The sequence below is a fragment of the Dermacentor andersoni genome, chromosome 5 (genome assembly GCF_023375885.2).
Source record: "Dermacentor andersoni chromosome 5, qqDerAnde1_hic_scaffold, whole genome shotgun sequence".
Lineage (NCBI taxonomy): Eukaryota > Metazoa > Arthropoda > Arachnida > Ixodida > Ixodidae > Dermacentor > Dermacentor andersoni.
Window position 1 is genome coordinate 121047204 of NC_092818.1, and position 27026 is coordinate 121074229.

At 45.4% G+C, this 27026-nt stretch overlaps 1 protein-coding gene across 5 annotated transcripts in view; it reads right to left on the minus strand.

Annotated features, from left to right (window-relative positions):
• LOC126531079 (hemicentin-2-like) overlaps window positions 1–27026 on the minus strand; it is a 256250-nt gene that overhangs the window by 25243 nt on the left and 203981 nt on the right. For all 5 annotated transcript variants that reach the window (XM_055070959.1, XM_050178465.3, XM_055070958.2 and 2 more), the window contains exons 3-6: window positions 26354–26680; window positions 18591–18908; window positions 7402–7698; window positions 1141–1413 (exon numbers count right to left, since the gene is read on the minus strand). In XM_055070959.1, coding sequence (XP_054926934.1) covers window positions 1141–1413; window positions 7402–7698; window positions 18591–18908; window positions 26354–26680 — 1215 coding nt within the window. The remainder of the gene's footprint in view (window positions 1–1140; window positions 1414–7401; window positions 7699–18590; window positions 18909–26353; window positions 26681–27026) is intronic.

Consider the following 27026-nt stretch of genomic DNA (forward strand, 5'->3'; position numbering starts at 1 on the left):
ACTCTGTGCTCGCTACTTTTCTGTCGAGGCCGCGATGTCACTCTGGGTACGCGTGGCGCGTGCATGTGGTTTGTGACCTAAACGTATCGGGAACAACACAGAGTAAAAGAAAGGAAATGCATGCGCGATGGATTGCGATTGTCTTCAACGGGGAAAATAAGCACCAAAGTGTGCAAACTTAGTTTAGACTGCCGCCTACTAAGCTTGGCTCGTTCGAGCCAGACAGTGCCGTAGTGTAAGAAAAATAGGCTTGTAAATCCGGTGGCTTATGAGAGCGGCAGACGTGCTAGCGCTTTTTATACTTGTAATAGGTAATATTTGGTTCTTGCTGTGATACACCTTACGATCCTGTGGAGCCAGAATAAGAGGAAAGTGATACGGAAAAGACAGCGAGGTTAACCAGGCTGAACTCGGTTAGCTACATTGCACAGGAAAGGACAAAAGTTAGTGCGTGCACGGCTAGGGCGTGGGTAGCGCGAAAGTGTGGTTAAACCTACAAGAACCAAATTCGGAGAAATTGACAACTGTTGAACTCGTGAATGCATACTTTCGCGTACGAGTTAATTCCATGAAATACGGCGGGAGTGTTTCCGCAACGAATTATAGTAACGGTTTAAATGATTAAATTTCTGTTTAGCTCTGGACACCCTAATACTTTAGTGCGAAGACGACTACACGAAGACACGAACAGAAAAAAGGACCAAATTTTCTTTTGAATTGCTCTGTTAGCGTGGAATTCTTACTGAGATGCACCAACTTGTCGTGCATTGTATCTCATCGCATCCCACTGCTAGCTCCGTCAACAATGAAATCGTCCCACATTTGCATTAAAGAAAGAAATGCCAATGTTTAAGCAGCCAGCACGTTTCTTTGGCTGGATAGGTCGTCATTGGAAGTTCGTCCAGCGCGAGCAGACGGAGACATAGCAATTGTGCGATCGGTACCTACTTCCTAAATTGGCACAATAGAGGACAGTTAACCCGGGTTTCAACTGACACGAAAACACGGCTTACTAACTCATTCATTAATAAAATGTTAATGACACCATGCCGCAGGCTATCCTTACTCATGGGAAAAAAAAGCGCCCTTGACTAGAGAACGCTCTTCACGAATAGGGGGCGCGGCGGTCGCCGTACTCACAATAGACGGCCAGCTCCTGGGTGTCGGACACGGGCCCCCATCCAGCATCGTTCTCGCCTTGGCAGGAGTAATTCCCCGTGGCGTTGCGCATCACGTCGGCCCACACGACCACCCGCTCGGTGCTCTCGTTGAGAAGCTCGCCGTCGCGGTGCCAGCGCACGCGCCGCAGCTGACCCGGGTTGCCCTCGAGCACGTTGCACGACAGCGTCACACGGGTGCCGGGACCTTCCTCCAGGAACGGCGGCGACACCACCGCCGCCACCGTAGGGACGTCTGCGAATCAAATGGGAGAAAGGTGTTACTCTTCTGGCATGCTAAAAGTTCCCCGCACCGGTTTTGATAGGTCAATAATGCTACGGCGTGTTTGGACACGGCACACAATGTTATAATTTCATTGCGATATCAATTATATGAAAGCCCCAGGCACATTTCCGCCGCGGTCGTCGCCATCGGCGTCGCCGTGACGTTCCATATAAAGTCCAAATGCGATAACACTGTGACAGCACACCGTCTTCCATCGCGCTTAAGGCAGGGTGGAGGGGAGGCTCTACTTTGGTGGCAGCTGCGTAAGGCGCAGCTGAGCGCGGCCCTGCGGGCTCTATCTTGAAAGTGATCTGCGATTAGTACAGAGTCTAGGTGCCCCACGGCTGATAGCTTCGTGTGCGCTGTGTTCTCACCACTTAGTTCGTGTTGAAGCGAGAGGCAGCAAGAAGGTCAGTTCACTCGCTGTTGCTGCCACGCTTCTTCACGCCAGCGTTTTGACAGCGAGTGTCCGTGCTCATCGAGTGAGATGTGTTTATGTTTGCCTGTGCGAACGCCACACCATGCTTTTAATCTATTTAATAGGCGAATGGCTGAGAGCTTATATGGCCGATAAAACTACTATCCTTACTTCATATAGCTGTCTACTAATTTGCTATCGCAAGCGATGCTTCGTCTTTCGGGCGAAACTGCTTTTTGTTTAATCATGTAAACATATATAGGCACCGCACGCATGCAGGGAAAAGGGAAAGCAGCCTAAGAATAGTCTCCTGAAAATTACATCAAGCCCACCTGCTTCGAAAGGAGAACAGAAGAGGAAGGAGAGAAGCAGAAAAGATAAAGAAGAGTAGAGCCCACCACTAGACATCAAATCTTGAACTGATCCAACATAGTGGATATAAGTCATATTTATTGTTGATTCAACCAATAATCATCACATCTACACACGGAGCACGAGCGTCACAGGGCATGGACCGAACTTCTTAGTGCCCGGCTTGTGGATGTAAGTGCAAACACTTGAGCATTCGTTTACAGAATGTCCAACTGACAACAATTGTCCAGCTCTACTGCTGAGCGATTTCCAGTAGCTTGATGTTCCTCGAACTGCGCACAAGTGATTTCCTAATTTCGAAAGGTCGAGCCAATACGAGACTCAGGACACTGCACCAGAGTCCTTCGCACCAACGGGATCGCAGATGCGAAAGAAAAGACAAAGGAATCAACGAGTTGGACATTCTTTGACGCAGTGCGAATTGTGCATCTTCTATCTCTTACTGGCAAAGCAAGCAAGGCTAAGGTGCTCGTAATATATCCATTGAAAAGACTGAAACGCACTTTAGAGTAACGGTGCTCCAAAGGCCCCATTTTTGCTGCCACGAAGAAAAGTGCACAGAACCGGAATGGCTAATTTAGCGCCGATTTTTATTACAACCCGATCAGCGTCAGTGCTCGAACGCTAAGTCTAGCATCGTCGCTGGTGTCACAGGGTAGAACGAACTGCCTCTCGCGTTGGGATCGAGTGATACAACGTTACGAGCGGCAAGCAATCAAGACTTGTATTGCAATCAGCCTGGACTGTCATTGCGAAATTAGCTGCATGCAATTAGTCGTTCTTTCCGGCCCTGTCACAACGAAAGTAGACGGTAGCAATGGGGTTTCGTGGGTGGTGAAGCCGGACTCATTGACGCGCTTGGCAGGCATTGTGCCTAATTGGGTGGTTCGAGCGCCAGAGCTTTCAAAAGAGTACGTAGTGAATGAGCGTGAGCTGTTTTTATTGCTGCGACTGTCTGCATAAAGCATATAATTGCAACAGGAGCTTATTTAGGGCACGATAGTTGATAAATTAGTGAGACAAGTGGCAACATTCGGAGAAGTAAAGCAGGATGAACTGAAGATGCTTTAAATAGCTCCAAGACACCCGCGCCAGCTAAACGATGCGTATGAAACAAACAGAAGCGGCTGTTGGCGGCGCAAAAGTTAGCCTTGCCAGATAATAAGTATTTATGGGCAGCCACCTACACGAAAAATGAACAAAATGAAACGGATAAAATTATTTTTTCGCTTGCGTCACCAGACGCTAAACATACACAAAATGCCAATTTACAGCAATATTTCTCGGCGTCGATGACGTGGGTGCCTGTGTATGTGCTATTGCATTTCCTCACCAGTGCAATGCTTGCATCGCTTAAAGAATACGTAGTATAGACCCACCGGGTCTCGTATGCAAATCTCATGCAGTCCATGTCTGCGAAAAACTTGACTGGAAATGGCAACATCAAACTGCTTGATAGCAGTAGCTTTGCAAGTCGTACTAATTAAGGCGGTGGCGAAAACTTTATTTTTTTTTTTCCGGCAAGCTGTCCGGCAAGCGCCTAGGCAAGCTTCACCCTGCCTAGGCGTCTGCCACGAGCCTTCGCGCTCTGGCGGCGTATAGCCGGCCCACTGAAGTGCCCACAGTCGATCTCCTGGGGCTGAGCATTAAGAACCGATAAATTCGTGGTCGACGCGGAACTAGCCTTAACAGCAACTACTTTTCGGCTTTCTGTTTAAGCTGGCTTTAACTGTACGAAATGAAAGCAAGCATTTCGCTGGTTCCTTTACGGCGACAGCAATCACAGATAACAAGCCCCTCTCCTCAAGAGCAGCGCGACACGAGCGAGAACTATATAAAATAAATAATACTAGGAAGGAAAAAGATAGAAGATGCCTTCTGGGAGGAATCAATCCGCTCCTTCGGAAGTATCGCAGCCAGGCCGCACTTCGCGCTGCTCGTGTGAATGGCTGCGTGGCGGGTAATGGAACGGCGCGTATGCGCGCTGCACAGGGGAGCGTGAAGCGTGCTGAATAAGCTGCCGGTAGTGATCCGAATATATGCACGTATTGTGCGTGCCCCCGTGGGGAGGAAAGATACGTTTGCACCCGTTTTGCGCCAGTCCTATGTATATTCTCTCGCTTCTCGCTTTTTTTTTTTTTTGGTTCTATAACTCAAAAGACTTTAATGTGCATTCGTTCATTCCCATTCTTTTCCTGCTGACTGGCTTCCCGTGTTATTTCTGTATTCTGGACGTTTCTTTCTCTTTTACTTTTTTTTACTAGAAAAGGAAAAAAAACTCACTTTTGATATTTGCTTTGACACTTTTACAGCCTGCATTTGTCTTCCGTTTATAGTATTGTGCTATGCAAGGCAGAGAAGCCGACTCACGCTCAAGGATACCGTGGCTTTTATATATATACATATTTGCCTGTATATCTTTCCCGTGACTTCCTGTTTGTCGTTTGGGTTTGGCAGGAGAGCCCCCTTTCTGAGAGTGAATCATGACGTGGGTCCCCTTGATAGCTTTCAAGATGTGAACTCCGCTGCTTGCCGTTTCACTACATTAAACTTTACGCCCGTCGAGGCGTTCAGAGATGATGGATCTCCCTTTTAGGCTTTGAAGAGAACGAGCCATGCACGCTTCCATAAATATGCTTTCTTAGTAGCGGACATTTGGCATGCTGTGACGAGAATACGGCTCTCGTTTATACGGGAAAATGAATAATTGCATTGCTGCTCTCTTTGTACAGGATTTGAATCTGTTGGTGGAGTCCCTGTCGGCAAGTCTCCGGTGTCCCCGGGAACGATGTCACAGACGCCCCACGCTGGGCATTTTTTTAAGGGTCAAGAATGTTTGACGCCGTAAATCCCTCACCTGAGCTGCTCGGCAGGCTTTCTTTTAGTGATCTTGTCTCATCGGCTGATTATTTCAGCTAGACCCGCCGTGGTTGTATAATGGCTATGGTGCTGGGCTGCGAAGCACGCGGTCACGGGATCGAATCCCGGTCACGACGGCCACATTTTCGTGGGGTCAAAATGCGAAAACACTCGTGTTTTTAGATTTTGGTGAATGTTAAAGATCCCCAGGTGGTCCAAATTTCCGGCGTTCCCCACTGCGGCATGCCTCATAATCAGATCGTGGTTTTGGGACGTAAAACCCGATAATTTAATTTTATTTCAGCTTTGTATCTTCACCTTTTTTTTCTGACAATCATGGTGTTATTGTTTCACGGGTGTCAATTATTTATGGCAGTTATAAGGAATAATAAAAAGAGCACGTCCTGAATATTATTTTTTTTTGTAATTGCCAACACTGCTTTCGTGAGAACAAAATATGCCCACCATGAGATTAAAACTTGAATATAGTATTTTTTAGTCACTTCAACTAAGTGAAATAGACTGACTCGTCCCGTTCAGCTTACTTCTGTAAAGAACAATAGCGCGAAACTAATATCTTTTTAAGAAAAGCCAGACAAAAATAGATGAAATTGCCTAGTTAATGTAGTTTCACTGCCCGTCTCAAATATTTGTGACCTACGTAAGCTTAGTTACATTCTTGCACTACAGCCCCTTCGCAATGCATACGCTCGTGCTTCACCCCCCCCCCCCCCCCCCCATAACTAGTACCCAATGCAGAAAATAAATCAGAAAGGCTGGAAAAAGCAGGAGAGAGATCCACGGCGTTCTGAATTACGGCTTTTATTCTCCGACACTGATTACCAGAAACAATGAAACCTATTGCCGTTACCCGAAAACAAGCCATGAGGCTATAAATTGTTTAAGGCTGTGCGAATATTCCAAGTTTGCTGTTCAATTCGTATTTCGTTTTTGAGTTCACTACATATATATATATATATATATATATATATATATATATATATATATATATATATATTCATTTCGTTCGAATACTCTAGAGGACAACAACAGTGATCACAGTCTACAGGGAGAAATATTAATACAAGTGCAGTATATTCTTAATTATTACGCCGCAGGAAAAACGCGGTTCTTGCACAGGCAAACAACTTCCTGAAGGAGCACGTGAAGATTACTTATGCACAGTAGTTACCAGCCGTTAAATAGAATGAACTGGCCATCCCGATTTAAACGAAGCAATTTGTTGTTTGTCCCATATCACCATGTTTGGATTCTTTCAAAACGATGTGCGGGGCCGTGTAGTATTGCGCTTAGCTTTTCACATAGCACTACGCTCTACTAAATGCATCTGGCGATATGCTCATTGTATTTTTTGTTTTATTATTACTATCAATATCATGGAGCATCATATATGATTATACACACAGTCGTTTCTCATTTGAAAGCTTCTCAACTGTCCTAACACGCAGTTTTTAATGGCAATATAGGTACGAAATAACGTAAATAATCCTTTTTTTCAGACGTAGTCCACGAAAGCTTTCATTTCACTGTCTTTAAAATTTTGGAACATTATAGGTTCATTTCAATATTCGGTCAGTTTCCCCGAATATTCGTATTTGATTCGATTTGAAAATTTCGCTATTCAAGCACCGCTAGTATTTTTACTTCCAGCAGTGCAGATCAAAGTCAGTGCTTGCACTGAAAGGCCGTGTAGCAGAGGCTACGCTCTGTAATACGGCGGGAGCGGACTGCACTTGATTGATTCTTACGTTTTCGTTGGGAAGTAAGCGCAAGAAATACATAAGAAGGCGAAAGGGACGCAAAGATTATCGTCTTCGAGCGCATTAGTGTTACAATAAAGAAAAAAGCTTATACAAAAAGAAGCGCCGATAACAAGCGCTTGTGCCTATATTACGAATCCCATTATAGCACAGGGCCGAGATAACGTAATACTATTCCGCTCCGTTTTCTATTCCAAATCCGCCATAAACACCTCCCCCCCCCCCCCCCCTTATATGGCAAATCCACCAATAGCCCTTTGTGGTTGGCCGACATTTCCCGGGCCGCGCCCCAAAATAAACACAGATAACGCTTTACGTTATCGAGGCCCTGCTGTTTGCTACAAGATTCCGAACTTGGCACACTTTCCCTTTAGACACACGTGTTCAGCTGTCCTCCTTGTGTCTTCTGACTCGTGTAGCTGGTGAAGGAACGGGCCACTCCAAGGCCTCACTCACTACATGTCTGATGCAGCTGAGCAGCGCACTAACCTAGAATAAGGTCCCAGTAATTTTCCGCCGCGCACTTACAAAGGATGTCCAGGTGGGCAATGTTTGAAGAGTTTCCCCAGCCGATGTCATTCCGCAGGCCGCAGCTGTACCGACCACGGTCTCGCCGCGTCAGCTGCCGTATGGTGAGAGTGGGCAGCCCCGGATTGCTAGGCTCCAGTCGTTCGTCCTCGTCGAATCGCAGAGGCGCGTCGTCCTTGAACCAGCGCATGTCGAGGATCATGCGTGGGTTGGCCGTGTACGAGCAGTGCAGCACCACGTGACCTCCTTCCTTCACCACACCCACGCGGCTCTGCTCGATCTTGACCTCTGGTGGATCTGCGTGTGCAAGAGACGAGGAAAAAAAATATAATTAAGAAGAGCTAGGCCACCGCGCCAAAACCGTAATTGTGACTGGTTCCTCCTCGTGGATATACGTAATCGTTTGTAGACGAAAATGTTAGGCAAATGCAGAAACCGGCGTTTCAACTAAAGTGAACTGCAAAAAGTTATTTCACTTAGTTGTTATGCTTGCCCCACAATACCGTCTTACTTATGTCCTACGTCTGTACCTGAAGAAGTACAGCAGCCTGAAACGCACTTTTGATTAGTTGTCTTTTATACAATCGGATCGCGGTTTCTTATCCAAACTAACCTGTGATTCAGTTTGATGATACATGGTCAAGGTGGACGTGCTGTCATATTCAATAGGCAGCCCACTCCTAGTAATTTTACAGTAAAAGGTTCCGAGAATGGTATGTGGCACTCTCTATGCCCCTCCACATTCCTATCACTTTTCATTTGCTTTTCTTTCTTACATTGTTTTCTCTCCTTCTGTATAACTTATGTTCTATTACTTTTGTCTACAATACTGCCTTTATACGTTCATGTGCTTTAGTTTTCTTTTTTCAACATTCTTTTAAAATTTTTGCAGGACTTCTGTTGAATTTATTTGGGCTATTTATTTAACTCTATACCGAGACTTACTTAGGTTGATTCGATGTGTTAGGTCGCTCATACTTTTTAAACATCGGTAATTCACTGCCTTCCATTCCCAAATAATTCGCCAATACATTTTGTAGATTACATCTGTTCTCACTAAGTGAACAGAAACAGTAGTTCCCACTCAGGTACACTCGAGGATCACTGTCCGTTAGTTTTATTGTCTACGCGCCCTCTGTATTCACCACGTTCACTGCTAGACCTAAGAGAACTGCTATTCGTCACAGCTGCTACAAGGATATGTTCTTCGATGGCCTCAGAGGGCAGTTCTTACGTGATTCCAAGCTTAATGGCACTCCATACAGATTATACTTGCGTGTTCGTCACGTGCCATTTCGAAAACATCACATCACATACTATGCCAACTGCAATGCACAATCGCAAAAAAAAAAAAAAAAGAATGAGTACAAGTTATTGAGCGCATCCCTTACTATTTCTTTTCAGGGCTGATAAATGATAGTTCTCCGCCAGCTTTTCTGGATTCCTTTTATTGCGATGGCAACTTTACGCACATTCGAGTCTCGTTCGCGCCGTCGTGCTGTCCCGCTATAGACAGCGCATGCGCGAACCGGGCGTGGAGTGTTAAAGGGTCTTCAGAGACGCGCACTGCTCACTACTGCAAGAACGAGCGTGGATGCATCGCCACGCTCTGCTAAATTGTCTCTGCGGGAGCCCGGATAGTGTTCTGGTTTTCGCTGCGGGCATGAGCTTTGCGCGCTCACACACACGAGTGTTGCAGCTGAGGAGCCGTGTGCAAACCATATCGCGGCGCATACACTGGTCTGAGCCGAAGGGATAGCAAGCGAAGTGAAACTAAATCTAACTTTAATCCTTTCGTTAGGCGCTGACCAACACCGTACGGTATTGCGCCGACCTCGCCTCGTGCAGCGCCGAGATGCGACGCCCGCGACCCCACCGTTGGTGCTACTCCTCGCGCCAGCGTTCTGACCCGCCTGGTGCATGCCAGGGAGTTGTTCCTGTGGCGCCGGAGCAGTAGCTTGGCGTGCTGCGTAGTGCAATGTTCCTTCCGCGTATTGTCAGAACGGCATGCGAGGACCTCGAGGATAACGCTGAACCTTGCTATCGCTTTCAATTCTTTGTATTCGGAGGACACTGCCAAGTATTTATTGTACCATAGTTTACGGCCACGCTGTAGCACTAACTTGAATTAGGAAGGAACAGCGCCAACTAAGACGATCACGAGAGGGAGTCAGTTGGCGCTGTTCCTTCCTAATTCAAGTTTGCAGCATCTAGCCCAAATGAATGTTGTTCTATAGCACTAAGCCACTTCTTATCGCTTGTCAGTTTTATTATTCTCGTCAGTTGAAACGTCGGCACATGTTTACCTTCAGTCAGAAAACCATTAAAACGGGAGATAACACTATGAAGCAGACTCGTGCCGTTATTTTATGATTGTACGGAAACAACTACCTCGGCAGTCACACAAAGCGACATCTTTTAAAATAGAAGGCCTGATAGTACCACTCCTTCAATAAAGAAAACTGTTCTTGCTGCTCCTGTTGCAGATTGGGAGGAACTGGCAAACGAGCTCGTGAAATCCAATTGAATTCTCAAATATATTCCACTATAATATGCTAATACAATATCTAATATATATTTTGATGCTTTATACCACCACCATAACCCGCTCGGTTCATACGGTTGTTATTCACAGAAAATCGAGCCTCTTCGATCCCCCAACTTCTCTCGCATTGTGCTGCAGTACTAATATAAACTTGTACCGAGGCTTGTCTTTCCATCGGATAATGGCCTACTAACGTCAATAAAGCGACTTACAATGCAACGCATGGCGTGCGATAAAGGAAAAGAAAATAGCGCTACTTTTATTTTTCCTTTGTCCGCAGCCTCTTTTCGCTCATTCATAAACCCATTTCTACAGGGCCTAGAGTACGCAAGGTGAAACCGAAAAAAGGAAGGGGAAGAAAACGGAATCGCGACTAATGCATTTTGTGCATGAAACGAAATCAAACTTTATAGAAAGATAAAATGAAGAGAGGGCTGCACAGAGTTGCCCGTGGGCTTTGCGCCAAACACTCGCGTTGAGTAATGGCGGCCGGAAAACGTGTCCTGCCTGCAAACGGCTGCTCTAACGCCAGGCAGACGGCCCTTCCTTGTTCGAGGGCCAAAGCAAGCGTGATTCGAAACGCTTTCCGCCGCATCCATCATTGCAAATATCCTCCCATCACCCCTGCCTCTAAGCATCACATGCGGACGCTGCTTCACACGTGCTCTACAATGAAATTAGAAGTCCGCAGCCGAAAATCCGGCTGCGCATAAGGGCTTCTCTCTAAAAGGCCGGGTTGTTTCCCCCCGAAAAGCGGGCTCACTTTTATAACACTTGACACCGTCCATCTATCGCCCAAACCACAGCGTATGTGAGCGAAATGGGAAATGAGGAAATGATTGCTTCTTTTTTTTTTTTTTTGCGACGCGAATCCGGCGAATGGGAGCACGAAATCCCTCGAACCTCGCGTGACGGAGGAAGAAATTTGTGGGAGGAGACAAAATGTTAAACGCTCCAGCGCGAAAGGGGAACTCCGCTCAAAATCGTGGCTCAGCCCTATCTCCCGGAATGTCTACTGAGTGAGATAACACGACCTCTTTTGTACGGCCACCCATGAAAACGACAATAAGACGACTCTCGAGAAAAACATAAGAACAGATCACGAAGGAGACAATGTGCTGTATTTTCTCTAATAAATGCGTTTTAGTTGTCTTAAACACTGTCTTTCAATTGCCTCGCAACAATAAAAGTTGAAGTGTGAGTAAGAATTTCAGCTGTGTGCAGTTTTTACACCTGCGTTGCCTGCATTATACAAATTATTGCGCAAAAAGCAAAATAAGATCGAATGAAAATAAAAACTTTTTGTGACAACTTAGTGGTAAGTGCGAGACAAATGCTTTAGCATTACCTAACACCTCTTTATTTCCTGGATCCATGATTTAAGCCGTGTTCACGCACATTGCAAAGTGCTGTTCAGGAGCTCAAGCGACACACATCCTGGAGCAGACCAGCACTAGTTGCTCTCTCTCTCTCTCTCTCTCTCTCTCTCTCTCTCTATATATATATATATATATATATATATATATATATATATATATATATATATATATATATTAGCTTTAATAGCACCTACGGAAACACTGATGCACTTAATCTCTCAGCTTTGCCACCAGCCATCCGCTTCTGGAATCCTCATCCCGAGAGCACTGTCACGCAAACGGAGAGATAAATTTAGGGAACTCCTGAACATGCAGTTTCTGTCCTAAAAATGTGTCATACTCGGTATACCTGTGTAACGTCACGCAGATTTTCTTTTTCCTCTTTCGTGTCTTGAACTACACATTTTTATCATGCGCGCGAGCAATGTGCGTGATAAAATTTATCAGATGTTTTGTACGCTACCCCGAAAAGCAATTTCTGTTTATCTGAGTATTGTTGTATTGACTTTTTTATCTCCTTTTCATGCTTTAAACTACACTTTTTTTAGACGATGTTAGATTATGTGTGCAAGCAATGTGCGCAATAAAATTTAACCGATTCTTTTTTACTACCATGCCTCTGCATTTGGAACCCTGTTTTGCACCGATTATTTCCACTCATGTTGGCGATATTATCGTGTACAACTTCCATGCAGTGATGCCCCCCTTCTCAATGCTCGTCATGGGGCCTGTAAGGTATAGTGAAATAAATAAATAAATAAATAAATAAATAAATAAATAAATAAATAAATAAATATACACACACACTTTCGTCTAAGCTCTTGCTTCCTCTCTCTGCGTCTGCCACGTGACCATCACACATGTACATCATCACAACATAACACATACACACTTTTTTCCACTCTGACACTGTTAATGCTAATGCAACAATTAAAAAAAACTATTAGCCTTCCCCGTGCAACAGACAACACTGTTAAGTATGGTTGCCTCCTGCCCGCATGTCGCAATGTGCTCTGGATCCATACATTAATTTGTATGTATTGTATTTCGCACTCCATTGTTTATACGGGCGCATGTTCATTTTAATTATGTACCTTATAGGACATATGGCAGCACGCCTTAAACAATCCGTTTATTCTAATGTGGCTTTACTTCTTCGAGTGTCCCTTAAACACTCCCGCATTGTAAAAAACAAATGCCGTAATCAAATGGTTTGATCTGTTGACCAGTTCCAGATGCCTTCCTTGAATTCATGGTCCATAAAATTGCGTAACTGTTTACTTTGTCAACTGGATTTTGCCGTCTTGAGAAAACTTCGCTTCTAAGAGGCAAGTTTCCAGGCCGTCTCCTGCGTTTGTGCCGCGTAGACACGCTCAAGCAACGCCGAGTCTGCCTTCACACCAATTTCTCTATTTGCAAACTGGGGACCAACCTCACCGGTTGGCAGCGCGCCCAGACGGTTCCATAACGAGAGACTAACGTAGGCCAGCCCTTTCCGCGAGATAAAAGCGTCACCGCGAAGCCGCTCGTAATTCAGTTTTTCTCTGACGCTCTTCATCCTCCATTTCCAGTCCCAAATATGGCGCGGAAAGCCCTTCGAAAGACACACCCACGACAGCGCTGACCACTGCTGCTCGCTCTTAAGTCAGGCACAAGTGGGCCCCGCCATCCACGCACCTTAATGGCGTCAGCACTTCGGGCGTAGGAAACCCAGGACCTGGACGGACGTGCCAGCCGCGAGGCAGGAGCAGCTGCCCGGTTCCTTCCGACAAGGCCTAGACCGACGGGCCAAGCGCACACCTTGAAGAGCCCGCGGCGGCCGTTCTCGCCTATATACCTCTCTGGCCCCCTTCTGCGAGGCTCTCGTGCGAGCCTACGCGAAGGGCTCTCCTATCGCCGAGCAATTTCCTCGGCGGAAGCCGGCCGGTATTGCTTCGCTCTTCCAGCACCCTCTTTGCCCGGAAATAGGGCCAACATTAGCGCGGTCTACTCATCCCGAGACACTCTCGAAGCTGCGGCGGCGCTTGGCTTATTTTGCCCGTGTCCTCTGCGGAGATATCCGTTCCGAAAGGAAGAAAGGTGGCCCGGTGTGAGATGGGGAACAGAAAAGGGAAAAGGAGGGCGCGCGCTCTAAGGATGAGGCTCGTAAATTAAACGCCGGCAGCGCGAGCAGGAGGGCGGTGACTGTGGGCCGCCCTTTGTCGGTGCGAGTGTACACACACGGCCTAACAACCAGGATTCAACAATGCTCCGGCGAGGAACATCATTATAAAACCGGACAACTTCCGTTGCTGCTTGTCACTCCATCGTGTTTTCTTTCTTTCTTCATTTGTTTCTGGTCTCCCTTTCGCACGATGATGGCTAACGATCATATCTTCCTTTAATAAGGGGGCATACAGGATTAAAAAGTAGATTTCATATAGATTTTTTTTTCCTGGCCTACAACTAAAGCAGATTTTCCTTTTCTTTTTTTCTTTTATTTTCTTTCTTTCTTTTTTTTTTTTTTTTTTTTGAGGGAGGGGGGTATGTTATGTTCGGGCTGTCTGACTTTAGGGCAACCGCGTTTATAAAGCAGATATTTCCACGTCCCTTTTCATTATTTCTGGATGCGCTCAAAGCAATGATCGGATAACAAGAAGAAACAAGTGATCGTACGATTCAACATCGTGAAACAGACACGGGTGGTGCGCGTTAGTACATTAGGCACGGGCGAAACTACCCTGCACTACGTCTCTGTATGCTGTTGGCTTTTTTAACCATGCTTAGGTAAACAGATCCTGAGGTTATTAATGGTGACGTGCACTCATGTACCAGTAGGCGCAGACTCGTAAACACCTTGCGCTACAAGCAATCCACTTTCAACACCGACGACGATGATGTGATAACATTATCAGCAGTTGTTTTCCCTGCTCGAGGAGACGTACGATGTCCGCAATTAACGAAGTGTATAGTAAAGCCTTGTATATTATTGACAGCTTGAAATAGCCATGTTTATTCTGTAATTATGGATGCTAAGAACTTCAACAAAAAGAAATCATAGCTCGCAGTGGCATCCTATGTCCAAACGCGCAAAGTTAGACTAATTGGTCAATGGCTTTGACCAGCATGAATGCTTTCTCAAACTTTTTTCCTCGCACTGTCTTACGTTTCTTTTATGATGTTCATGTTACGACCTTCACTTTCGTGTTGATTAGGTGTCAACCGAACATCTTCGTGTTAACTACTACGTCCGGGACGCAGAAGCTGCGCTCGAATATTGCTTTCATTGTTCCTCGAAAGATAGCTCGAGGGTTTCAAAGGTAGTTGGTGTGCTCTTTTTTATACCAGTCAGTGAAGCCAACGAGAAGGAAAGCAAACTGAATTAAGGAACGTTTCTTCTTCTGCGGGCCTCTGCAAACGATCATACAGACAGCACAAAAGCAGAGGAGAAGAAAAACGATGGGTTAATATCTTACGAGCTGTCTCACTTCTTGGAAGAAAGGACGTGCGGCTAACTTCTTTGTATAGTCGAGGCCTTAAAAAAAAATAAAGTAGTCAAGAAGGTAGACTTATAGGCCTCTTTACGGTGTCTTGGTATTGCCCAAGGTGAGATGCACGTCTCAAAGACCAAGTTGGGAAGGTGAGCTGGATCAAACAGAGGTCACAAAAACAATACAAGAGGAGGGAAAATGAAAACAAATAAGGGAGGGTCTTCGCTGAGGTCTGCAAGTCGCAGGTTACTTGGCTCTCTAAGAAGGGAAGTTTTTTTCCCCTGGGTATCCGTGATGTCCCTGTAGTCCCTACAGCGCGCTTGTTTCGTCAACCGACGGAGACGTTGGCACCGCAAGTTCATTTAGTGGCGCATAAAGAGTGGGCTCCGCGGAATCGTTTCCAATAATTCTCGACCTTTCCCATTTTCTGTGGCTATATCTAGGCGCCCACTTTTTTCCCCGCCCCAACTTTACCGACATGGCGTGTAGTGAGGTGCCAGGCAAGAGCAATGCAGCTCCCTCACGCGACTGAATCATTTAGAGACGCACACCTTCCGAGCATAAACGGCGCGGGCATTATTAATCATTAACGGTCTGCGGTTCAGCTCGGGGCTTTAATCGCGCTGATGGAGGCGCAGATCTCAGTAACGCAAGGAGTCGGAAAAGGCCTCGCAAGGAAAGAAGAGGAAAAAAGAATGTGTTGCTCGGTTGCCTCCTTTTTTCCCGTAGGGCCAAGTTCTCTTTATGCCGCCGTTCTTCTGAGCTACATCTCACGACGTAGAAGTTCTGTTTGCTTGCGTGTAAAGCAGCTTTTGCCGTTTACAGTTTTGCTTTCGAGTGGTGCAGCTAAAAGAGTGTGCGCGCAATGGCAGGAAAAAGAAATAAATGCCTGATTATAAGAGAAAAAAACTCGATTGGACCTCTATCGCTACGTGAGAAAGGGGGGAGGGGGCCAGGTCGTACAGGTTGCTTGCATTTATTCTTTGCCCTTGAAAAATACCGAAGCTGCAGTCGCGGAGACCTTATTGAGTTACGCTGGGCAGCCGGAAGAGCGCGTGTAACGGCACGACCAACTGCGGCTGAATTAGGAGCACGTTCGCCTATGTTTCTGTCATTTATTTCTGTCCAGATTACCTCGTAACGTGTACACTCATAGTCCACTTGCTTTTTATTACAGATTTACAAAGGTTTTTTTTCCAACAGCTTTTCTTAGCTTTATCCATGCTGCAGATAAAACCTCTCTTGAACTAACGTTCTATTTGGAGTTGTTTTCACAAGCTGGCGAGACTTTCTTTGTAAAGATGTGCTGCCTGCTTTTCAAGTGTGATTTAAGGACCTTGTTAAATCCGTTAAGGCTAAGAAGGCTGGCAATGCCCACATTTGTGTTTGCAAAGGTGCATTAATTTTCCGGATAAAGCATCTTCACCAATATCTCCGGAATTGTACTACTTGAGGGTCAGCTGGAACATCTCGTGGCTTCGACACTGCAGCGTAACTTCACCATAACTCATCGTAGGTAAAATAAGATTGCGATAACCGTACCGACATTGTGCTCGTCCAATACTCTAATTGTTGGACATTATTGTTTGTTTTCATAGTCGTCCAATACGTGGAAATGTATGCATGTTCTTTGAAAGATGATCCATTGTGAATGAGCTCATTATCTGACTTTGCGCATGTTTATAGTAATTTGCACTACTTCTATATGGCTTTATTCTTCGCAGTGTTTCGCTTTTTATGCCATTACTGTACAGTTAGACTGTTTTGGTAACGCACTATTTGAATGGACGTTTGCATGTCGCTGATAATGAGAGCTTTATCTTGCATAGTAGACTACGTCTCAGTCAAGTGATGCTTCATTCCTCCACAAGTTCCCCTGGCTGGTTTTCCTTTTTCTTTGATTTCCTTTTTTCTACATTCCTTAATCACTGAAGTTCACCTTTGATGATTTTGATAGCCAGCCCGTTGGTGGCCTGTTTTCCCACGGTTATGATAATTTATTAAACAAAAACAATATTACCAACTACTGAGAGAACAGCAGGACTTTCTTATGTAACAACTCATTCAATTGATATCTACCATATGGAGTTATTTTCACGGTTCCCTCCGTCATATGTGAGTGATTCATGCGTGTAATCCTAAGTGCCAAAAATTCAAGTTGAGATGGTTGCTCAATCTGAAATGAACATGTCATTAGGTGTGTGACCGCTTAACATCATTTGTTCAATTCCTCGGGCTCTTTTCCTTACTTTATTCAGCGTTCTTCCCCAAGGCCGCGGGGCCTGTAGAGATTAACTACAGATCAAGAAATCTGGCTTGGTGTTGATTTTTCTAGTCGTGGCAGTGGACCAACAAATGTCTACTGTAGTGCTTCCAGACACCTTTCTTAATGAGAAATATACAATACACATAAAATTAATACTATATGACTTGACACAAAATACGACAAGACACAACTAAACACCACAAAAAGAGTGACAATACATTACAAAATACTAAGAGGTTCAAGTTACGGCTGAACTTCCTTTTTCAGTGCAAAAAGAAAACTAAATAATTCGGAAATATTACTGGTTTGTACTTCTTGAAAGCAGAACAGTCGTAAGACTATACAACTGGTAAATATTGTAACTGTCCAACCAAGTTCTCGCAAGATTGGACTATTTTGCATTGCATTATAAGTTTCCTCGAAAGGCTAACCACAACGAAATTTCACATTGGCTAAATTGGTTATCGATGATCAGACTTTCCTATTGAGTCAAACTTAGCGATAATACAGAGCTGGCAATTGTCTAATTTTCGAATTAACAGCCTATAAACAGTGCCTAAGCACACGACGCGTACACAGGGTGTCCAGCGGATATGACACATGGCCCAGCACGCTGCCTCCGAGAACGAGCAGCCGCGTGCGCCACCGAATCTCAGAGGCTATGACATGGATCCGCGCATTCTTGGTGATGCGTCATTTCAGGCGATAATTCTTTTTTTAACACCTTCTTTTTCAGTTACGGTTTCAAAAGCATCTATTGCTTTGCGAGCTTTTCGTGACGCACCCACTTGAATTTCAAACTCAAAATTTTGCACCGACGCCACTGCACAGAGTGATCCTTTCTTTAAGTTTTACGGAATTTTTAGAAATAGCCAGTGGCGGATAGCACAATTCTTGTCCTTGAGTTGGAATTATTCGAAGAAGCGGACATCACCAGCTCCAGAAATCAAAACACATTGCTAAGCTAGAGAGAGAGAGAGAGAGAGAAGGGAAGACGCAAAGGCAGGGAGGTTAACCAGACTGAGCCCAGTTTGCTACCCTACACGTGGGGAGGGGAATGGGGAGTGAAAGAGGGAGAGAGAGAACTTAGGTGTAGGATGTCTACAGTCGGGCACTCAAGTCTGTTGAGTGCCCGATAATTAACAAAAATACTTATTAACTTCATAATTAATTGTATTACGGCGCGTATTGCAATTTTCGAATTGTAGCCGACGAGTTTGCAAGACATAAGGTAACTAATTAAGAAATGAATTCGTGGAATTGTGTTAATTAGCTGGATATGGTTATGAATTTTTCGCGCAACTAATATCCGCCTCTTTGAATAATCCAATTCAAGGAGTAGTATTATGTTACCTGCAACAGGCTATTTTCGAAAATCCCCTAAGTCTTCCAACCGATCACCCCGTCTATCTACCCTCTATGAAACTAGCCTTTTAACGCGGTCCAAACTTTTGTTGCACTTGGTCACTAAATAAAAATTCAAATTCGGCGGCGTGGAAGCTGACGCGGATGAGGCGGAGTGCACTCACAGAGGACGAGCAGGTCGACGGTTCTTTCGAGGGGCGGTTCCCCGGAGGCGTCCAGCACGGGATTGCTGCCCTTGCAAGTGAAGCTTCCCTCGTGGTCGTGGCGCGTGAGCACCACTTCGAGCGTGCTCACGGTACGGAACGTGCCATCGCCCAGAGGCTCCACAGCGGGCTGCGGTTGGTGCGACATGCGTGTCGTCCGGTTGTACCACACCGCTTCGGCCACAGGTCGCGCCCCGGATATGACGCAGCGGACCTGCAGAGCAGTGCCCGCTTTGGCCGGCATGCTGGGGCTCTCCATCTCGATCTCCATGGGCTTCACTGCGCACGCCGCAAGCAGAGGGGTACATTGTACGAGGTTAACATAGCACTTCATGTTGTGTACAAATGCTAGGAAAAGAAGTGTATGCGCACATTTTTTTGCTTGCTGAATGGCGCAGTTTTCGACGACCAGAGACCCGCGCAATCGGCTGTAGCCTAAATTGGTGTTCATTGTGCTGAACGCAGTACTGCGCTGTGATATTTTGCCGAGAACGTGAGCGCCTGTGATCGTGTGTCTGTGCGCTCAGTCTCTCGCTCTACATTCGTGTTCTACTTTCAAATCCCGCTCTCCCATTCAGCACTATAGAGTAGCACACTGGATATCTTATCTTGGTCGACGTCCCGGCCTTTTCCTTACTTTCGTCCCTCTCGCTCACTCTCTTGCCTGGCGAAAATTGCATTGTGCGTATTTCCTTTACAGTCATTCATTAAGTGCACCGTCAACAATGTTCCAGTCACATATCTTTACTCCTAGATGCTGTAGATTGTCTTGAAAAATTGTAAGGATGGTACAAATATACTTTATGTATTTTCTGAGAGTCATCATAGTTACAGAGTTACTAAATTTCCGCTTGGCGTAGTCAGTGATATGACATGTTTTCGTAATAAATATTTGAACAATCGGCCCAAGTCACATGTGCAGTTATTAGCGATAGGCACAAGCACGAAGGAAAAACAAACCTAATTGTTCATCATTGCTGACGGAATGCAGAACATCGAACACCTAATCAAACATAGTTGTGCATCTAGTGAAGTGGTCATGCGTCGCCGTAATCTGCAGTCTGAAGGGAACTGAGGCAACAATGTGTAAGCGGAGAGATCAATAGACCGGCTGCTAATTTCTTGTGGTGTTTGCCTTGACACTACTGAATAGAACTGTCAAAAAGATGTCACGTCGACAAATGTGGACACCATCACTGAAGGGGATATGGATGGTATACAGCGGATCTTCAAACTTAAACAGTCACTAATTTTATTATAAACGCAGTACTAGCTACGCAAAATCTACATGCACAGGCGGTTTATGCACTTTAGCTTATAAACCTTCTTCTCTCTTGGCGGACGCAATTACCGCGAAAAATTAGAGTGATAAAACATATAATTAACAAAAGCTTTTTAATTGACAATTCTGCTATTACGATTATGGTATACGTTTATATTAAAAACGTCAAGGCAATCGTATTTGAAAACAACTTCACTTTGTTTAGTTTTCTTGAGTACTTCTGTTCTGAGATATTCATCTTGAAATGTGACGCTCATTGAGTTAATTTTGTGTTCAGGGGCTTGGATCGCAGCACAGTGTCAAGCCGTGAAGAAACGTCAACATGAGGGAAAGAGATAAAGTTAGTAAATGCTTGTTTTCGCGATCCAATAGCAACAGCACAGCTGACATCAACTTCACCGAACCTGCTAACAGTAAACTTGCAACAATATGGGGGCTTGACAGTGTGTCGAGATCCATGCCCCTGAATGTGAGATCAGTTGAAAGATTGTCGAATTTCATTATGAATACTTCGGAGCAGAAGCGCTCTGGCAGAACCAAACAAAGTGAAGTTGTCTACAACTGCGATTGTCTTAAGAGAGAGAGAGAGAGAGAGAGAGAAAGCAAGGACAGGAAAGGCAGAAATGTCAACCAGAAGAGCACCCGGTTTGCTACCCTAAACTGGGAGTAGGGAAAGGGGAATAGAAAGAGGAAAAAAGGGAGAGAGTAAGCACTGAGTGCGTGTGGGAGGGACACTATACACAGGAACATTATAAACGGTCTCTTAAGCAGGTGCACTTCTTCAAGTATTGCACTAGTGCACGAATCACTTTTCGTGCCAATGACGAGTGTGGCCACTGTCCGAGTATCTTTGACTCAGTGAACGGTCTTCAGTCCAGTCGGTGTAAGGTTGCCCGCTGAGAGAGGCGTTGTACATCGTAGCGAGGGCAGGTACACAATAGGTGTTCGATAGTTTTCTCGCACCCACAGGGGTCGCACATCGGACTCTCGGCAATTCCCAAGCGATATGAGCATGCGTTCGTGAAAGTCACTCAATGCAAACCTATACCCCGATTACGACTGTGATTTCCAATTACATCTGTCCTTAGGGGTTATATAAACAATGAATAAATAGACTATCCTAGTTCATATAGAGCTAAAGATCGGGGTAATCTCCTGTCTATAAAACAAAAGAGTATTACCGTCGTCGTCTTTCTTTTTTCTTTTTACAGTTTCAACCCGTATCAATGATGACGGAGAACAAGCCTGCAAACTGCCTTGTTTCACAAATGTTGAACGACGTGAGAGCGCTGAGCTTGAACGAGTACATTCTTTATAGGCGGTTCATTTTGCTATATTGCTTTCATGGAAATAATGATTACCCCTAGGTGATAGACACATAAGATGCAGTGCTATAAAAACCAAAAACAAAAAGGGCCACCCAGCTTGACCTTATCATGATGGGGAGGAACTGATAAAAAAGAATAGCTTACAAGCCTCCATTCCTCACAATAAATTAGGTTTCGGCACGGGGGGAGCGTTATCTCATCCCGGCTACATGCGGCCGAATATCGCATTATGCAACACGGAGTATGAAAAGAGGATGCGTAAGGCGCCAAAACCGCTCCTGAAACAGCAACAGATCAGTACGCTTATGTCACGCGCACTTATTCAAATGGCCGTCAAAATTTTGAAGCTGCCGCATCCGCTTAGCTAAACACGATGGCATTTTAGCCCGGAAGGATAAAGTTTTTATCAAATTCTTCGTGTCCGCTATAGGTATATCACGTTTAAACTTTCGAGAGAAGTACGTCAAATTGGCGCAGAGAAAAAAAAAACTTTACTTTGCGAAAAGTCAAACAAAGTAGCCTGCCGCTACCGCAGGTTCTACGAATAGCGTCACGCAAAGGACGGTGCTGCTGCATTGAAAATCAGCACTTTCAGGGCAAGCTATGTGCCTTTCAAAGCTAACACCAAAGAGCCCTTATGGGAGCGATGTGTAGTAGAGGCGTGATAACTCAAGAAGTCATAAATGAGCTTACTTTCTATAGCATCGTCGTTTTGAATAGTATACGAACATCCGCTGGGTTTTAAACACAAGTGTCGTCTTATAAACCTTTCATGAGAAACAAAGCCAATGAAGTGCTCTAGAAGTTATGGACGCTTCTGAAAAATTACTGTTCTTGAAAATAAAGTAGCGCTGCTTTGTTATACGCACATGGAGTAAAGGCCAGAACTTTCTCGTTTTACAGCATTCCTGATCATCCGTCGTCCACATTTACTTTTAAGGCAATCTCTGTCTTTTATAAAGCAGCACAAGAATGACAACAGAGAACCAGGGCCCGCACGTACTCACAAGAAAAGCTTTAACGCCATAATTGTTTATAAGAAAATATTCCAACCAATCCAGATGCTTGATAAATTATTAGAGGAGACGGCTGACCAATAGAAAACAGCACTTACAAGCGAAAAGCTTTGTGAGTTCGGCCCAAAAGACGACGACACAAGCGCGGAGTGCGCACCAACTAAGCGCGATTTCTGTCTGAATAAAGGTGCTCTGAATTCTACTCTTAAAAAAAAGATCCAAAGATGTTTTTTGACTCTGTGACATTGCCTTCGATGCCAAAGTATCGGCGTTGTAATGTGGCTGGCTTGTTTTGCTTACCATATGAAGGGTATATTGCTCGAATTGCAAAAAGAACGTCGTTTCAACAAGTCGCTTCTGGTTAGGTTAGGTGAGGCGCGTACCATTGGCGCCATACACTTGTTGTCACGGTGCTTCGGCAATTTTGGGAACCCGATTCTCTATCCGCACGTTGTGCAATATTGCTCCTTCAACTGCTCACGACGTTGAAAACGTCTGGTTAAACAGAAAGAGGGCCAGAATAATTTGAGATCGGCTGGATGATGTCCCCAGAAAGCATGATACGAAGCTGGGAGGCTTCTTGAAATAGCCAGTGTCATCTCACCACGCGCCTGCGTCGTTCCCTTGAAAGGGCTGTCGGGAATTCAATCATTCACCTAGACGTTTCGAGCACGGTGCCATAAGCAGATGCTCACTCTGTCGGCAGCTTGCACGACTAACTTGCCCGAGGCATCTTCACATGAATTCTTTTTAAGAGTAGAATTCAGAGCACCTTTATTCACACTGAAATCACGCCTAGTTGGCGCGCACCCAGCGCTTCTCTCGTCGTCTTTTGGGCCGAACTCACAAAGCTTTTCGCTTGTAAGTGCTGTTTGCTATTGGTCAGCCATTTCCGGGACCCAGGACCACCGCCTTTCAGGGGCAGCCGCTCCACCATCTGAGCTAACAAGGCGGCTAGCAGATGGAAGGGCGAAGTCGAATTTGTCAACAACTCGAAGCAAAGGCAAGAGTTTGACATAATAGCTCTGCGGAAGCCCGCCACCTTGGAGGTTTCCGCAGAACTATTGCGTCATATATGGAATAGTTAAAGCTCTCGCTTCCGCTGTCCTCGCGGCACCTTGGATCATGTGCAAAATCTGTAATCTTAACCAAACCACGGACTACAAACATCTTCGAACAACTAAGTCTCCGCCACAGCAGCAAAACAGCTAGGTGCTGCATACGTCGACATAGTAAGACCCGTACAGCGCCATGAACTATGGAAGTCAGAATCAGGAATGAAACATGTGCTTCTAGAGTTTTGAAAGGGGTACTGACATGATGTCTTCAACTAGTGATTTCTTAAGTTAAGGTCCTAGAACTCTATAGATGTTAGAAATTATAGTGACATGCCTCTGAGCACTGTAAATACCTTAAAATAATATCTTTCCTGCTACCAGTGCCGTTTTAGTTTCCAGGAAAATACTGTGTCGGTGACATTACGACGTGCGTCGGACCAAGACGGTGCGACGTTTTGATACTCGCTCCGGCTCACTCGGTCACCCCGTATGCTGTTATACGTTTCGAGGGCCAGTGAGCAGAATAGCGGCAGACCGACCGAGCGGAGCCGGAACGAATGTCAAAACGTCGCAATGTCCTCCTATCACGTTACCGCATACTTTGTTGGGACGTGACGTCACCGTGTCCGCCTGAGTAACGAAAGCGAAACTGGCTGTAGAAAAGCTACTATATCAAATCCTTTACGGCGCTCCGAGGCTTGTCACTATTGTTTATAAGGTTTCCAGCTCTACGACCTCAATTTAAAGCGAAAAAAAAAACGATTAGTCGAAAACATCATGTAAGTGTCCCTTACAGGTCAAAAAGAATTAACAGATTTTGTAAATTTTTTGGTGATACCTGCGCTTTTTTGCCTGTTAAGAGTGAATGTTCCTGATTTGTTTGTCACGTGATCGCTTACCCATTTTTCTCCTGGAATAAGATGCCAAAACTACAGCAGGACTTACCTCTCCAGCTTCCATAAACTCCATCACAACTGATGCTCTCTCATGTTAGTGCAATGAAATAATAAATTTTCACCGCTCCTTTTTCTTCTGATGATGTCAGAAGTATAATTGCAGTAACTTCATTATTGCATCTTTCTAACTATGCTGCTGCGTTTTATTATGTCTTTTACACTGATGCTGTGTTCTTGCAGTCAAGTTGGGCGCCCTACGTCGAAAAATTCCACATATCACGACATTTCAGACTTCAAGAAGTCTTAAATTATACTTTCTTGTGATGTGAATAATTATGGCACTACGTTTTTTTATTTGTAGATACAAACAAAACGACATATTTTATATTTGTACGGCTTTCCATTCCCTCTAGAGATGTGCGGATTAAAGTAATGAAACCAGGCATTGCTCAGTATACCACCTCGTGATCATGTTTAATGAGTGCTGGTCTCTGCAGAGCCCCCCGTGTTTTGTTTGCTTTTCTTGTGTTCTTTCCGGTCAATTATAATCCCGACGTGATATGTGCCACGCGCCGTGCCGACTTCCTCAGTCACCGCAACTGATGTCACTATCGGTGACATGACATCCAAAGGAAAGCGTCCCCTAATTACCCGCAAGACACTTCTAGAGGCCGAGCGATAATGAAGTGTCCGAAGCATCCATCTCTCGAGTAATGTCGACGGTAATGCGATTACCATTGAAGCAATATAGTAACACATTGTATTGACAATGTGGAAACACGTATTCAGTCATAAGGTAACTCTTTTCTATTAGTTTCCTCTACGACGCGACGCTATACGTTTCGTTTAGTTTCCCTTAGCCACTTCGAATTGTAAATGACGTCTGTAGCTTGTGGCCGCGAGTAGTAGAGGGCTTCATTGCAAACATCGCGACACCTACAATGGATTTCCTGAGACATAGTTATTGGCGCTAATAAGACTAACGGAAAAGTGTTGGGACAGGACAGAGTGCTACTAACTATTTTTCATTAGTCTTGTTAGCGCTAGTAGCTATGTCTCAGCAAATGCATCAACACCAACTAACCCAACTTTCTGCGTTAATTAGAATGGATGTCGCCGCCACGCCCACCCATGGGTATAGAGGCCGCCATCTAAAGACGGTGCGAGCCCTCGTTAAAATGCCCAGGCTTCGTGTAGCGCTATTCTGGAGATGTCAGTGATTAGGTTTCCTTTGCAAGCATTCTTTGATCACAGAATGAGTGCAAACGTCTTCTCCCAACGGAACTTTGCATGTGTTTGACACGCATACGCTTATTTGTGCGTCTTGGATGACGAAGCCTTCTTTCGATATTTGTGCCGCTACGCATCAATTATTCAATCCGGGTACTTTCTGCACCTCTGTCTTTTTTTTTTCTTTTAATCCTTCTTCGTACTTGCGTCTGTTAATCTCGTACCGCATCGCCGCCTCATGTACTTGTTAAAGACTCGGTATACCCGTACGTGTTGGGACTTGTTATTGCAGGACAGTGAGTTTAGCGCTACGTGAGGACGTCTTTTATACTTTCCTTCGCTAACTTCGCTCTGAATTATTCTATCTTGTAGCGTTTATTTTTAACTAACAACGTTTCTCATTATTTTTATTAGGTCAGAAATAGCGCACCATCGCAATCATAAGGAGAGTAATTATCTAGAAATCATTGCCATTCCAATATTTTTTTAATTACGCAATTCCAACGCACATCTTCGAAGCTATGCGAAGCGAAGCTTTCGTGAAGCAGTTAATCAAATGCTAAAAGCGCGTCCATTGCAATCCTGTGTTTCTTGTGCAAGAGAGAATGGCCCGCGCGCGCGCGCTCGAGAGTACCCATGCTACGCAGTGCGACACACGTGGCGATCATCTCAAAAAGCTAGTTGGCGCATGCACTACGGTAATATACGCAGGGTCGTGGCCTAATAATTACAGCACCGAGATGATTTGCTGATGGGCTAAAGTTACATTCACCATTGGGCGTGTATTTGCCTTTTGATTTCGTTTAATTTATTAGCTATTCGGCAAGACAGCAAAAGCACCAAGCAGTCGCGGCCTGAAGGAGGCTTCGCATTGAACGCGCTCGAAGTGCCCACGAAATGAAGCCAGCGCATACCGTGCAGGTCGAGCTCGACCCAGCTGCGGATGGGCTGCTCGAGGGCCTCGTTGGTGGCGGTGCACTCGAAGCGCGAGCCGAGGTCCTGGCGGCTGAGTGGCGTGGCGAACGTGGCCGCCACGTCTCCCGCGCCGCGCTCCCCGCGGCTCTCGTCCAAGGTGGCGGACAGCTGCATGTCGCCCTTGTACCACGCCACCTTGGGGATGGGCTTGCCGCCGAACGTCTTGCACGTGAGGCTCAGCACGTCGCCCTCCTGTAGCGGCCCCACCGTGGCGCCGCTCTCGAGCGCCTGCCCCTGCATCTCGATCACCGGCACGCTGGGTTTGGCTGCGAAGGCAAACGGCGGGCACTCGTTGGCAAAGCATTCGTATCGAATCGAAACAAGAATTAGGATTCGCGAGACGACGCAGTCTCGAAGTGACCAGCAGTGGTCGAACAGGAGATGTATTAGGCTGGGGCCGATGTTTCGACAAGGGTAAGTGTCTTCGTCGGGGTTTCGACAAAGACAAGTTCCTTCGTCGATTCGTTTTAAAGGAGGTCCCAAGAGAATTTATTTGCTTGTAAGCCCTTCGGTTACATCAAGAAGAACCAAATTCTTCACTGCTTGAAGGAATCTACGCTCCACGTTAGTGATTTCTATGAAGCAGCTTAATCTTTCGGTATATTCATACGT